The sequence below is a fragment of the Dreissena polymorpha genome, chromosome 1 (genome assembly GCF_020536995.1).
Source record: "Dreissena polymorpha isolate Duluth1 chromosome 1, UMN_Dpol_1.0, whole genome shotgun sequence".
Classification (NCBI taxonomy): domain Eukaryota; kingdom Metazoa; phylum Mollusca; class Bivalvia; order Myida; family Dreissenidae; genus Dreissena; species Dreissena polymorpha.
In genome coordinates, this window is record NC_068355.1 from 18,455,707 (window position 1) to 18,472,158 (window position 16,452).

A 16,452-nucleotide genomic window follows, 5' to 3' on the forward strand; every position below is an offset into this window, starting at 1 on the left:
TAATACTGAACAATTACCATGCTCTAATATAGCCATTATATGCATCTTTTGACGATTTTAAAACCTAAAAATTATAAAGCGTTGCAACGCGAAACGATTGAATAATTTGGAGAGTTCTGTTTTTGTCGTTAAATTTTGTGCAACTACGAAGATTGCTTATATAAGGTATAAAATACATCACATGTGTGTACACGGCGGAATAGCTCAGTAGGCTAAAGCGTTTTTACTTTAGGACTCTGGCAGGACTCCAGGGGTCACTGGTTCGAAACCTGCTCCGGGCAATGTTCTTTTCCTTTTTTAATTTTATTCTTGATATTTTACTAGAGCTTTTACGATCCAATGTTTACATTTATCAATATAAAGCATTTAATGAATAAGTTTAAAAAAATAGTGTTTAACTTTATGTATACATGTATTGTGTGTCTAAAGCACACGATCATTCATAAATAATACAACGGATAAAACGTAGGAACAATAGAGTCGTATTATTTACAATTTCAGCGCAGAATTGCCTCTTCGGCTCCAGACAGTGAAGTGTGAACAGCAACTTTATACGGTCTTGCGTGCGGAATGTTTCTGACGCAAAAACAACTTTGTTCACGTCGATGTCTACTTGGATCAAAGCCTCTGGCGAGAGCCTGTCATATATCCAAGTAGACAAGGACATCAGTGTTGTTCGGCCATTGTTTACATGCGCCTCATTCCATCCACCATTCTATGTTTTCTAATCTCATACGTTTGAGATTTGAGGCTGAGGAAGACTTAATGTCATAAGGACATCATGTCAACTCGTACAGGCTTTGCATATTATTACGTAAAAACCTTTCCCTTATTTCATAATTTCCAAGACAAAATACACTAGTAAGAAAAATGGAAAACCCATTCTATTAGTCACGTTTTGTCATCAGTTTTTTGTCGGCATATGTGTATTTGATTAAAATTGTTGAAGACGCGCGTTTGGTCTGTTAATACTTCTTGGGTAAATGTGAGGTTCGAAAACCGTTTTAAGCTCACCATGCGTTTCATTGACTGTACATAGTCGTTAATCACAGTTTTAATAAATTAATGTTTAAAGTTGTTTTCTGTTATTAAAATAGTTGACGAGAACAAACATTTCTCTCCTGATACCGTTAAAGCACACTTATTGATTTGACTTTCTGGAAAAAAAGTGTTTGAAGTGTAACGTAAACTTAATTGTCGACCTGTACGTAATAACTCATGTGTGTTGTTATATGCGATTGACAAATGAGGAAATTAGGGGATAAACTAAGACGTATGGTGTACCGTTACTGTCATAAGTGAAATGATTAACTTGCAGGTGCATGTATTGTAAATAAGGTGCAATTTTGTTTAAAATGTTAATGAGACACTTTCGCGCGCGGGGTTTAATTATGAGACGGAAGTATTCATTAGTCAACCAACCCACTGGTGACTCAAGAACGATGGGACGAATATTTTCTTATCTCTTCATTTTCCAGGTATTTGTTAACATATTACATATGAACGACATCCTATGCTGTCCACCGAGTGTCCACATTAAACCCCACGTGTCCGATGTGTTGACACTTAACTTACGTGGACGTGGCTATACAACCCGGCCTTCCTAGGTGAGAAAGGAGCCAATCACAGACGATCTTTTGCCCAAAAAATGTACAATTTAGCCTCACTGTGGGAAAACGGGGCTTAATGCATGCTTGTTAAGTGTCTGCTGAATAGCATGTGAAGTCGCTTGTCGCATAAATTAGATTTTCGCTAAGACGGACTGGCAGAATATTTAATTAACGTCTCATAAAGTCTTAGTGATTTAGGTAATCAATAGTAAACAAACGTAGACTTAAACACGCGGAATCCACTCTTGTTTATAGGTATTAATTATAATAGCTTTACAATGTCGTAATAATATTTTAACATCGACGGAGCTTGGGTTATTAAACGCGTCTGAGAATTTATAGGTGTCTTAACTTTTTTTGTTATCAATACTTAGACCGAACAAGGCGTCATTCTGTAGAAACAATTATAAGTGCTCTAAAAACAGAGAAAACAGCAAAGGGGACGTAACTTCACCATGCCGTAAACCAACAGCAAAGTTTAACTGTTTCGAGTACGATGATCAATCCTCAACCCCCGATTTAACAGTTTAATTCATATTTGCATTATTCTCAGCAATTTACCTTCTATGCCGGCGTTGTATATTTTCAGCCATAAATCATTCGATTAACAGTATCAAAGCATTTCATCATGTCAACGTATATAACATAAAGTATTTTATTTTCAGTTATATACTTTTTATTTAAAGACACACGGATGTATGAGGCGTCAATTGTTGAGTGTCCTTTTCTGAATCCGCGTTGGGCTTCCGAAATTACATTTAAGTTAATACACGTATAATGCCTTCCGTTCATTTCTCGGACAAATGACCGGCACTAGAATCTCATCAACGATTAATGGCTGATCTAGTTTGAGGAAACGGATAAGGCCAAGTGAAATTTTGAGTACTGTAAAACTGTTCAGCCTCATTATTAACACAATCCGACAAATCATGACTAATATCAGACAAAAAATTGAATGTCTTCCAAAGGGATGTTTTCGTTTTTAGTATGTTTATTTGATTTAAAGTATTTCCAAAATTCAATCCCTTTGGCATTATTTCTCAAATAGTGTTGTTTTGCTTGTTATTGATACTTTGTTTGTTCTCTTTTTTACATTTCAACAATTGCAGTCTCTTGTCTCCAAACTTATTACAATTCAATTGTTTTCACCGAGAAACGCAGTGACTGTGAGCTATTTTACATCAACAACTGCAACAAACTGACCGCTGCAACAAAAGTATTACTATGAGTGTATTTTATGCCTCGCTCTGTGAAAAGGACCTTTAATGCATGTGCATAAAGTGTCGTCCCATATTAGCCTGTGCGGACTGCACATGATTTAGCCCCCTTTTCTCAAAGCGCGGCTAATATTGTCTGCGGAGCAGATTTTAACCAACCAATCTGTAGTGCATACATGTGTATACAAAATAAATTGTTTCTACAAGCATACCCATGTCATCTTTGCTCACGAAATTCGACAAAAGACTATAACAAATAATTATTTAACATTTTAATAACAACGTATATAAAGTATGTACATATTTATTTCTCGGATTTTTCCTCCGGTTCAACGTCACTATGATATATACTTTTGAATACCTATTGTACTATTAGGACATTGTTTTGAAAATACGTTCATAGCAAATAATAGACCATACACATTAAAGGGATCTTTTCACGCTTTGGTAAATTGACAAAATTGAACAAAGTTGTTTCAGATTCGCAAATTTTCGTTTTAGTTATGATATTTGTGAGGAAACAGTAATACTGAACAATTACCGTGCTCTAATATAGCCATTATATGCATCTTTTGACGATTTTAAAACCTAAAAATTATAAAGCGTTGCAACGCGAAACGATTGAATAATTTGGAGAGTTCTGTTTTTTGTCGTTAAATTTTGTGCAACTACGAAGATTGCTTATATAAGGTATAAAATACATCAAATTTGTGTACACGGCGGAATAGCTCAGTAGGCTAAAGCGTTTTTACTTCAGGACTCTGGCAGGACTCCAGGGGTCACTGGTTCGAAACCTGCTCCGGGCAACGTTCTTTTCCTTTTTTTAATTTTATTCTTGATTTTTTACTGGAGCTTTTACGATCCAATGTTTACATTTATCAATATAAAGCATTTAATGAATAAGTTTTAAAAAATGCCAAAATCTGTGAAAAGGCCCCTTTAAGGCTTATATACCTATATCCATGTTTTGTTTAGGCTTAGCACAACAGTCAGCAATGTATGTTCGAAACTAGAAAATATTCACTAAAATCTCTTATACTCAAAAGTATTTGCCATTTATATATAAAAATATATGATTTCACTAATCAAAATAAGCTTCATCGTGTAAACAATTATTTCAATAAACTTGATGACTTAAAATATACAAAATGTATTTTGATTTGTTAAAATTTTAAATTTATGTTTCATTTAACGCACTTATGTGTATACAAATTAACGTTCAATAACAATAAGAGACAGATGCCATAATGACAAGTATAACGGTTGTTGTTTGCATAGTGCACGCATTATATTAATCTATAACACACTTTCACCAGAGAGTGTACACAGATGATATACATGCACTACTTCTGCGCCTTAAAGGTGATAGCTTTACGAAGGATACAATCGGTCTCTGAAAAAAACACGAACTGCATGCACTGTGCAAACAGTGTTGTTCCAGATTAGCCTGTGTAGTCAACACAGACTTATCCGAGACGACACGTTCCGTTTAGCCATAATTTTTTGTTTAGAATAGTCCTGTTGTAAACGAGAAATTCCATAAAGGCGGGAAGTGTTGTCCCAGATTAGCACGTGCGGAATGCACAGGCTGATATGAAACGACACTTTATGCTCATGCACCAAGCCCGGTTTCTCAGACAGTTTATCATATGTAGTTTAATAACAATGTTCTAGAATTCTAAAACGGGTTTCCTAATGCTGCAATTTTTTTTTAATAATTGAAATAAACAGCTAACAACATACATTCCCGTCAATACGATTCCGAACAGGTCTGTTAGACTGTATCGCACAGTTAAAACATAGCTCGATGCACATTGAAAAAAACATGTATTTTATATATTTATAAACCACATTTGATCACGAACAAGAATAAATATATTGATAAAGTTGCACATGTCTAGATATTAACCAGAAAATGTTGAAAATGCACTAAACCCTGTGTTCCTGCCAGTAGCAGCCTGGTTGTTGTTGTTGTTGTTGCTAGGGGCATCCACTTGGGTGTTACCAGGGGTCACGAACCCCGTTGGTGCCTGGCCAGTTGTCTGACTTTGACCGCCAAAGCCACCGCCACCACCACCCTGGACTGCGAAAGTGTTCTGTCCTGGCATACCTTGAGCGCCAAGACCGCCTAACCCCTGAAATCCGCCCTGTTGAGCGCCAAAACCGTTCTGTCCGCCGAATCCGTTCTGTCCGCCGAATCCCGGCTGCATGCCACCGAACGCTCCTCCACCGTTTATCTGACCACCGCGTCCCGGGACCGCGCCGGGGAACTGTGTCTGCTGTCCGCCGAAGAATCCTCCGGCCTGTCCGCCAAACTGATCCGGGCCCATAGCGGCCTGTCCGCCGAATCGACCGCCGCCTTGAGCGCCGAACATACCACCTTGCCCGAACCGTCCTCCGCCGCCAAACTGACCTCCCTGTGGTCCGCCAAACATACCGGGTTGGCCGTTGAAAGGTCCGCCCTGTCCAAACATACCTTGACCCTCGAAGCCTTGGCCACCGAAAGGACCGCGGCCAAACTGCCCACGTCCACCAAACGGAGCCGGACCTCCATTGAATCCTCCAAAAGGATTCTGGGTTTCAAACCCGCCCATTCCGAATTGTTGACCTCCAAACGCGTTGCCGAATCTTTGACCTTGACCTCCAAACCCTTGACCACCCATACCAGGGCGCATTCCAGCTCCGCCTTGTCCGAATTGCCCTTGTCCTTGAAAACCGCCCTGGGTAGCTCCTAACCCTCCTTGGTCAAATGATGTCTGGCCTTGACCGATCGCTGGTTGACCTTGTCCTGAAATGGGACGGAAGAAATTGTTAACAGTAAGTTCATTAATTTTTACATCATTAAAACAAACTTGATTACAATTATGAATTTTACATGTCATAACGTTAGCACATAAAATACATTATGTACTACTAATTGTAAGTACATTTTTATTTATAGATTTATACACGAATAATAATTTCTAAAATTGACATCTCACAATATAGTTTTAGTAAGGCGTCCTGAAAGCAGTGTAGAGTTCAAGTTTTAATATATCAAATATAAATGCATGTATAATTACATACATTCTTAGTCTACTTCTAATCTACATGCTATCATACATCCTTCATGCATTTGATGAGCGTTTTTGGATGACCGTTCATCCGCTTTTAATCATGATACGTTTCCATTCTACGGCTCAACTATATGATATTGTCGCAGGCATCAAATCATATGCATTCGCTCTGCGCATGCCCAGTGCATAATTGCTATCTGATTGGTTATTTAAGTCCATGCTCCTCAGCGATACGTCTCCATGACAACTTCAAAGCGACTTCATCAACCGGAACTCACGCTCTGCTCTGCGCATAGCAAGTAAAGTGCCGCTTTTCTATAGGTTAGTCAACTTCATGCATGTCTGCTACGCGTCTGCTACTTATCTCTATGACTACCATGCCGACTTACCGACGCTTATTCTCAAAGCATTGCCGCGTCTAGAAACTTGCATCGTCACATTGGTTGACCTTTGACTCCCATTCCTGGGACCTGCGGTCTGGTTTGAAGGATTGAACCCGTTACGCAAGTTACCAATGTTGAAAACCGCGGCCGTCTGGCCTTCGGGCAATATTGGAATTTCTACTATTTCTATAATCGGAGGATCGGCTGGATTTCCTTCAAGGATTTCTAAGTTTGACTGTGAGTTTTGTGACAAAGGTTGTGATTGAAAACCAGTTTGTGAAATGAGCAAAGTTTGTGATTGCATTTCAGTTTGTGCCATTGATCCAACCTGTGGTTGAGACTCACTTTGTGATTGGGACCCAGTCTGTGTTATGGGTCCATTCTGTGGTTGTAACACTGTTTGTGACTGAGACGAAGTTTCTGATTGAAATCCACGTTGTGGAATGGATCCGCTTTGTGATTGAGGCCCAGTTTGTGATTGAGAGGCAGTTTGTGATTGAGACACATTTAGTGATTGAGTAGTGAATTGCGACTTAGAGGCAGATGCATCTGCTAACATAGCAATAATGGATCCTATCAAGTTCTCCCGGGAGCTTGCGTTAATGGCGGCCGATGAGCTGTTCACTTGCAATGGGAAAACTGGAATGGCCACACCATCGGACGTCATCCCAGGTGCAGCAAATATTGCGACGTCATTACCGCCAGATCTTGAACTAGATGACGTCGATGAAGCGAGCTGTGATTCAAGTGACGTTCTTCCTAAATTGTTGGAGGTCGACGTGATAATTTTGGGCGCTGCTGGACTTTCCAACGATGACAATGATAATGACGTAATATTATTTCCTGACGTAATTTCAATTCCTGACGCTATGCCCATTCCTGACGTCATGTCATTTGCTGACGTCATGCCCAATTTAGTCGTCAATAAAGTTCCGGACGTCGCATCAGATTCCGGTATAATATCAATAACGGCGTTCATTCTGTTCAAACCAGAATCCGATTGCGGAAGCATGATAATTTCGGTAACTTCTGGCAAAACTCCGCTGTTCCCATCAGCATTTACAGATGTTATATTCGTAGTGGGGACGTTTGGCTGAAAACTAAACGCCGGCATGTCTGGAAGCGAAATGATACCCGTAATGGGAAACTCTGGTAAATTATTTGAAGGGACTGAACCTGTGAACATATTCGGCTGTCCGAACATGTCTTGTCCGCTGGTCATTCCACCGAAAACGTCATTTCCGCCCAAATCCATCTGCGTTCCGGCGAACGACATTCCGCCGGAAAAGTCGGGTTGTGTACCGGCTATGGCGCCACCTAGAAATGACACCAAACATCCACTGAATATCCGTCTACTAGCCCAGTACTCCATGCGAGCTACATTTCGACAGAGTGGTGTGTAACCTTTACTTATTGCATCGAACACGCTTACAGTATGTTTAGTTTACATCTATTTATTTTTATAGCGATTGTATCCAAAGCCGAAAGCTAATTGAAACGCTATCGAACCTGTGACCATATCTATCAAGTCATTTTTAAAATGTTATAAATTATCAATAGCTTTAGGTGTGAATACATAGATATATTTTTGAAATGTGCTCGTTATGCCAGTTAACACTCAAAATAAAAAAGGATAGACGTGCGAGCGACATCTATGTAGGTTTATACACCATTCTGCATGAAAACGTTTTGCAATCACGAATGTTAGGCACAAAAGCGTTAGTAGAAAGCCAGAAGCAAGCGCGTCCATGGCGAAGCAGCAGAACGAAAAACTACATGAACCTCGCTCTGGGAAAACGGGGCTTAATGCATGATAATAAAGCGTCGTCCCGGATTAGGTTGTGCAGTACGCACAGGCAAATCAGGCACGACACTTACCAATGTAATGGTTTTGAAGTTTAATGGAAGTCTCTTTTTCGCGAAAATCCAGTTTAGGCGGAAAGTGTCGTCACTGATTAGCCTGTGCGGACTTCACAGACTAATATGGGACTACACCTTTCGCACGTGCATGAAGCCCAGTTTTCTAAGAGCAAAGCTCAGTTACATAAATACATCATATATATAAGTGTATTCAACGCGAGTAGTAGGAAAAGATATGCAAAACAGAAACATTATTGTATAAGTAAATATTTATTTTATCACTTTAAATTGTTCTTTTATGGGCCACATTTTAAGGTAATTGCAAAATGATAGTACTCTAACTTTTAGAATCCAAGTTGGGTCACGAAAACGATTTTACAATTACTTTTTTGTCCAGCAAGGATGATTTTAATTCAAAGCTGTGAGAATTCGTAAGAATTAATACGATCTATTGAACATGGCCATCATAAATATTCCGTTAAAATCCTTAACCGATTTAAAATGAGTTCATTATTTCTCACAATCCAATTTAATTAGTACATTAAGTTAAAATGTGTGTACATAATTAAGAGTAAAATGCTCATTTGCAGTTTGTAGCATAAACTAAGCCGTTTGTATGCTTTATCAACTTGAAAAATTGAGATAGTTACTGCAAACGGATTATTATAGTAACATTTAAGTGCTATTATGTAAACAATAAAGTAAACAATACAATAAAACAATAAAGAATTTGTAAGTTCTAATTAGTTTATATTGTCAAAGAATTATTTACAGCAAACTGTCAACGAAAGTTGTATTTTGATACAAAACATCAGAAAAGGCTTAGCTTGAACTCGTGAAATTCGGTTTGTGACGTTACATTGATCCACTGGTACCATGTTATATATTTATAGGTTATTAGATGTTTCACTGTAAAATACGGGATATATTTGGACGAGCACACAGTTTGAAGCCTAACGGCTCGTCCAATATGACTTCAAACTGAGTGCGAGTCCAAATATATCACGTATTGCACAGTTTAAACGTCTAATAAGCTTTTTAATCTATATCCCTTTCTTAAGCTCTTTTTTTGATTTTAAAAGGGCCTTTTCACAGATTTTTGCAAGATTTGAAGTTTGTCAATAAATGTTTTATATTGACAATCGTAAACATTGGAAATAAAAAGCTCCAGTGAAAAATCGAGAATACAATTAAAAAACGAAACAAAAAAGTAAAACTCAACTGGGTTCGAACCACTGACCCCTGGGGTCCTGGAGTAAAAGTATGAATTATTTAGACCACTCGGCCATCCGCGCTCACGCAATGTAGAAAGTATTTTATACTTTATATAAGCAATCCTCGTACTTTCACAAAATATAACGACAACAACAGAACTCTCCAAATTATTCAATCGTTTCGCGTTGCAACGCTTTATAACTTTCAGGTTTTTAAATCGTCAAAAGATGCATATTTTGGCTATTTTAGAGCATGGTAAATGTTCAGTATTACTGTTTCCTCACAAATATTATAACTAAAACGAAAATTTGCGAATCTGAAACAACTTTTTAAAATTTTGTCAATTTACCAAAACGTGAAAAGGCCCCTTTAATGCTGCAATATGCATGCATAATCGTTATTTTCAGCACGATAACCTGTGAAACTTATTGAATATATTCATGAGAAATGTGTGGATTAGCAATTGCATTTTACTAAGAATCGATTATTGTACATTCGGTAACGGCTTTTATCGTTATAAAACAATTGTACTATTGTACTCCAGAGGCGTATCCAGAATTTTTTCCGAGGGGGGGGGGGCTCAACTGGGGAGGGGGATTTCATGCTATCTAATCAGCATTTTGCATGATAAAAGTGCATGTAAAACAAGAACTTGAGTTTAGACATCAAGTGTGACAGACACACAGACAGACAGACAGACAGACAGACAGACAGACAGACAGACAGAAAGACAGACAGACAGACAGACAGACAGACAGACAGACAGACAGACAGACAGACAGACAGACAGACAGACAGACAGACAGACAGACAGACAGACAGACAGACAGACAGACAGACAGACAGACAGACAGACAGACAGACAGACAGACAGACAGACAGACAGACAGACAGACAGACAGACAGACAGACAGACAGACAGACAGACAGACAGACAGACAGACAGACAGGGGTAAATCAAATGTCTCTCAAACCAGTATTTTATTTTAATAACATTACTACGCTTAAAATAATTATAGACACGACTAAAATAAGAAAAAAAACAGTTTAATTGGATTAAAAATCTTACTTCAACAGAAATAGTCCAAATTTATGCCTTTTCCATGCATTTTTTCGGTACTCTTCATTAAACTTGCGCATAAATTGCAGACCACTGCGCTAGTGTAAACACATAATTTCAAGTATTTGATTTATTTTAAAGAAAATTCGTTTACTTTTCACGATTCCCAGAAATTGTTGCATGGAACAATCTGTGCGCGCACATCGCGAAAATATGAGACATGCCGATATTCACATGTTCAGTCGGTATACCCTGTCCCGATTTGATGATAATTTTATCAAATCTTTTAATAGTAATATATATATATGCCGAAATTGTATTTGAACAAATTGCGAACGTTGTTTTTTTCAGTTCTTGAGCACTTTTTCATGTCAATGTTGCTAAAAAGAAGATCGACCATTAAAACAGAAACTTGTTAAATGGTAAATAAAAGTTATAAAAAAAGTAAAATTAATCTTTCGGTTTCTCTAAATTTGTTCAGTGAATCGAATTTTCGGACCGACAGACACACAGGGGTAAATCAAATGTATTTCAAACCAGTATTTTGTGTATTTACATTACTACGCTTGAAAATAATTATAGACACGACTAATATAAGAAAAAAACAGTTTAATTGCATTAAAAATCTTACTTCAACTGAAATAGTCCAAATTTATGCCTTTTCCGTGCATTTTTTCGGTACTCTTCATAAAACTTGCGCATAAATTGCAGACCACTGCGCTAGTGTAAACACATAATCTCAAGTATTTGGTGTATACGACAGTTATAACTATGTAGTGAATTCGTATTTGTAAACTTTGATAAAGCCCGTTTGGGCGAAATATTAGAATTAAAGAGTGTTTTTACTATGAAATATGTATATCTTTATCCCTACTGGATATAAAACTCAAGTATTTGATTTATTTTATAGAAAATACGTTTACTTTTTCACGATTCCCAGAAATTGTTGCATGTAACAATCTGTGCGCGCACATTGCGAAAATATGAGACATGCCGATATCCACATGTTCATTGGATATACCCTGTCCCGATTTGATGATAATTTTATCAAATCTTTTAATAGTAATATATATGCCGAAATTGTATTGGAACAAATTGCGAACGTTGTAGTTTTTTTCCAGTTCTTGAGCACTTTTTCATGTAAATGTTGCTCAAAAGAAGATCGACCGTTAAAACAGAAACTTGTTAAATGGTAAATAAAAGTTATAAAAAAAGTAAAATTAATCTTTCGATTTCTCTTTATGTGTTCAGTGAATCGAATTTTCGAAGTTTTGTTGACCTCATGTCTATTGCAATCGAGTACTCTCGCTTTTCGGATGTTACCTCTCGACTCAAGGTAAACAACGCGCGCAGTGTATGTCATTTGCGGATGTGTATGGAACTATCGGCTTTGTGTGGTTAAACACGCTCTAAATAAACGATTTTGACATGGATTGAACAGGAATGAAATAAATCTTTTTAGGTACATCGGTAATTGCGTCAATGTTTGAATTCATTCAGAAATTATTTTAGTTGTTTCCTTAACCGCTCGACTGAAGGTAATTGGAGGATATTGGTTTTCACAAGTCCCATGCGGCAGCCATTTGTAAACATTTACCTATAGCTAAATGTATCGATGAATTTCATTAGTTGAATGTATCTCCTTCAGCCAATCAAATAGCGCAGTTTATCACTTACAGTCAATGAAGCGTGCAGTTTAGCTGGCGAAGGTTAGATCGTCTGTACACATGCCTGGGGCTAATCACACAAATTGACAGCTGTTAATGGCCTTATTAGGGGCATATGACAGGAAATACACAAGTGGATTGGAACTGTAAGGGGCTCATTTTTTTTAAATCATATCTAGCCAGCCAGCTGGGGGGGGGGGGGCTTTAGCCCCCTAGCCCCCCACCTAAATACGCCTCTGTACTCAACTGTCCGATATGGAAAAAATACAGACTTTTTGGATCCAATGTCGAAATATATTGGACGGTCGCGTGGTACGTATGAAGAATGCCCATTGGATGAATTTATTTGATTTAGAATAAATATATATATATTTCGCCTTTTCGGAAGCAAATATTTTTTTATCGATGTCTTCGCTTTAGCACGTCACAGTTGAATGATGAGCAAATATAAATGAAGGCCTGGTAATATATATATCGTATAATAACACCTAAAATAACACAACTGTCACAGAAGCGTTAAAGCGGGCACACTGCCAGTTCACTTTGTCCATGTGGTGTTTATCGATCACTGACCTTGACCTTGACCTTGAACGTTGATTGGATCCGAGTGCACGACATAAAAATTGTTGTTGTCCTGAACCACAGTGGCTCTGAAATAATGGATTTATAATTATAACATAAAAATGAAATATAATGATAATTGCAATAATAATAAAAATAATAATAATAATTATAATAATAATAACAATAAGAATAAAAAATGCTAAAATTATGCTATTGGTGCTGTTGTTGTTGTTTATGATGATGATATGGTGATACTGCAACTGCTGCTGATGATGACGAACAATAAGATGCTGCTGCTGCTGCTGATGATGATGATGGTGGTTGTGGTGATGATGATGATGATGGTGATGATGATCATGATGATGATGATGATGATAATTTATTTTGCTGCTGCTGCTGCTGATGATGATGATGGTTATGATGATGATGACAACGAAGATGACGACGACGTGGACGACGACGACGACGACGATGATGATGATGATGATCTCGAAACGCGATGTTTGCAGTACAAAAATAAATGCGCACTGAGAAATACGTACACGAATTTGATGTTGGGGTCGGGAGTGTTCATGGGTGCCTGCCAAACGGCCTGTATGTTCATCTTGGGCTGGCGGGACTCGTGAGTGAGCGCGCTACTTCCGGTCATTCCGCGGCAGTCCCGGAGCTAGAAACACGCAAAAATACTTATGAAAGTTACATGATAATTATTGCGTAGCTTCCTTATTACAATTGTCACTTGGTTTGTAATTGTCTTTCGATTTTGAGAGTCTGTATGAGCAAAACCGTCAAATACGTATGGAAGTTATATAGTTGATTATAAGGAAAAAATAATAATGAAAAATATTAAATATTGTTGAAAAATTATACAGGATAGGTGTATTATAAATCATGTCGTCTAATGGAAATTTTAAGGCTAAATAAAAAAGTTTGAACAGAATGTGTGTGTGTGTATTAAGTATTCAAATTTGACAAAAATAGTATCTCTTTATAGTCTTGAATATCTCTAAGTATAACTCAAACATTTTCACATGGAACATTACATACTTTTATGAAATGTATAACGCAAATTGCTAATTACACTGTTAATATACTAATCATTTGATTGTAATTATCTGTCGATTGTGAATGACAGTATACAGTGTTTCATTATGGAGCGCACCATGAGTCCTATACTCATACACTTAATTGGGAACTCATTGCGATTTTCAAATATTTCACTTTTACACTTAAGGGCTTATTGATTTATAATTGTAGGGGAAAAGGACCCATTGCGTACAAAATGTGAAGGGAACACTGAGTAAAAGTAATCATAGCAACCGTTCTTTAAAGAAAACGCATTACCTGGGAGTTGAAGCCCCGCTGGAATGTGCCGACGATGTCCGACGGACCCTCCGGAAGTTGTTTCCATGACGGCATCGCCTGGATCAGGAACCCGCGGAACGGCGTGTTGGACGTCGCCTGTAGCCGCACTGAACACATGGAAAAGAGAGATATTGAAGTTTTCACGCTAACACAGGTCTTAATGCATGTTTGTAAATTTTCTTCCTAGATTAGCCTGTGCAGTCCGCATTCTTATTTCTTATATGTTTCGGTTGAAGGAAGTCTCTTCTCAGCGAAAATCCATTTTAGAAAGTGTCATCCTTGATAAGCCTTTGCGGAATTCACAGGCTGATCCAGAACAACACTTTCTAAACACACATTTAAACATGTTTCCCAGGACGAGGCTCTATTAAAACAGATCATGAACCGCAGAACGGACGTCGCCTGTAATCGCAATTAACAAACGGAAAGAACGCGTATGAAGTCTCGCGCTAACAATTTGGTACCCGCTGCATATTTAAGTAAAGTGACTTTTAACCTATTTATTTTTAGCTTGCATGGGAAGCCGAAGGCTGTTGAAACGCTGTTAAGACGCTTTCTTGGGTAAAACCAGTACTTGTAGTCTTTGAGAGAACGCTCCCACATTGAGGATCGAATCACATATAAAGTTATACAAATGCTGATGATTTCTTTCCCAATGTGATCCTGACCGAAATTTCATGCCTTGAAACTTGATGTTCAATTTGACGTTATCATTACGTTTCAATTCAAAAGAAAAATATGGCACTTTCAAAAAGCGTATGATTGTTATACAAAATGCTCTGACTATGTCTGATTGTTTCAACCTCCCTAGTATTAATTAAAAGGGCGATCAATGGCAATCGTTTACTTTACGAACGCCTTTTGATTAGACATTATAGAATATACACATACGTTTGCGAAAATAAATAAATCTTTACCGGATGAAGCAACCCAAACTGTGGTCATAATATCACCATGGGAATATTGGCTCAATCACAAACAGAAGCAATTACAATTAATCAAGGTCCCACCATTCGGTATCTGTAAAATTTGTGTTTGCAATTCACACTTAAGTAAATTTTGCAACAACATTATACTCATTTGCATATGATTTGACAATTATGAAAGTACACGTGTATATCGCAATACTATATATTCTCTAATACTTTTTATACAATTTTGTACTATTGAAATCATTCAGTTAAAATAAACAATTTCGAAGCGTTATGATTATGGATTTAATGTAGAAAAGTAAATTAAATGAGCCTCTCTCTCTCTGAAAAGAAGCTTTAATGGAGTGCGTAAATTGTCTTCATGGATTAGCCGGTGCAGTATGCACAGGCTAATCAGGGCGACACTTTCCGCTTTTGTTGTATCTTTAATTAATATGAAGATTTTTTGACGAAAATCCAGCGGACTGCACAGGCTAATCGGGGAATGCACTAAACGCACGTGCATTTAACCACGTTTTCTCAGAGCGCGACTAAATTTAAAAAAAAACTCAACAACTCACCGTCATAGAGACCGTTTCCGCCTGCGCTAGGGGTAACCGTGATGGAATAGGGGCCGGTCCTTGGTCCCTGTGACACGGGGGTGCCCAAGTTGGGGTGGCCGGGCACGTATCGCCCGCACATGTCGTTAGGGGCTCCCGAAGGGTAGCCGTGAATAAGACCGACGACGGCGGCGAATATGAGCACTTTCTTTATAGATGACATTTTGTTCTTTTCTGAATATTTTTCTTGTACTAGTTTGTGTATGAGATTTAAAATATCACCACTCGAAAAGACATTTAAACCGAGAATAAGAACTATGGTTGCACTGTTGCGAATTTGGTCCGTTTTAAAAAAAAATATCCATATTTATTTACACACACATTTGAACACTTTTATTGAAAGTACCTTAAACTGCGTCAATAACTACGTAGAACTATTTACTTAATATAATCAAACGTTAAATTAAGTCCTACAATAACAGTTCAATCCTAATCGACGTTGTGCTACAATGAACGTCAATCTCGTTTCCGTTAACTTGTCCAGCACGCTGATTTCTCATCGGCAAAAACGTCAACGCTTTTCCGTCACCTCAGGCGACGCGTTTCATGTAGCGTTCATTAGATATAATCAGTCACATAATAAACCTATCATAAAGGTGTCCGAAAGCTTTCCTCAAATATCATTGGTCAATGAAATTAATGTCGTATTCACGCATACACGACCTTCGTTTTTTATCACAAGACTGTACATTATAAACATTATTATGGTAATAAATACAATTAATGTATGTAAACAGCAAGTGTGAATATAATAAAAGTAATCTCTGAAATATGCAAAATTATATTTATTTTGCTTACAAAAACACTTGCAAATGTTCCGTTCATTTGAAAACTCACAGAACTAACATTTGCATAGTAATAATGACTTGCTTTTATAATATTACATAGACATGTACAATCATTTGGTTAGCAAATACATATACA

General features: G+C 37.6%; 2 protein-coding genes across 2 annotated transcripts; both read right to left on the reverse strand.

Moving 5' to 3' along the window:
- Positions 1 to 4,731: 4,731 nt before the first annotated feature.
- Positions 4,732 to 5,421, reverse strand: LOC127865292 (uncharacterized). Its single transcript, XM_052405298.1, has one exon. It carries the CDS (start codon positions 5,419 to 5,421, stop codon positions 4,732 to 4,734), a length of 690 nt encoding a protein of 229 aa, XP_052261258.1.
- A 7,109-nt stretch (positions 5,422 to 12,530) lies between these two features.
- On the reverse strand, positions 12,531 to 15,709 carry LOC127868178 (putative defense protein Hdd11-like). Its single transcript, XM_052409817.1, has 4 exons — positions 15,490 to 15,709; positions 13,977 to 14,104; positions 13,175 to 13,299; positions 12,531 to 12,718 (listed from the first exon to the last, which is right to left on the reverse strand). Exons 1-4 carry the CDS (start codon positions 15,689 to 15,691, stop codon positions 12,634 to 12,636), a joined length of 540 nt encoding a protein of 179 aa, XP_052265777.1. The 5' UTR covers positions 15,692 to 15,709; the 3' UTR covers positions 12,531 to 12,633.
- Between the last annotated feature and the right edge of the window lie 743 nt (positions 15,710 to 16,452).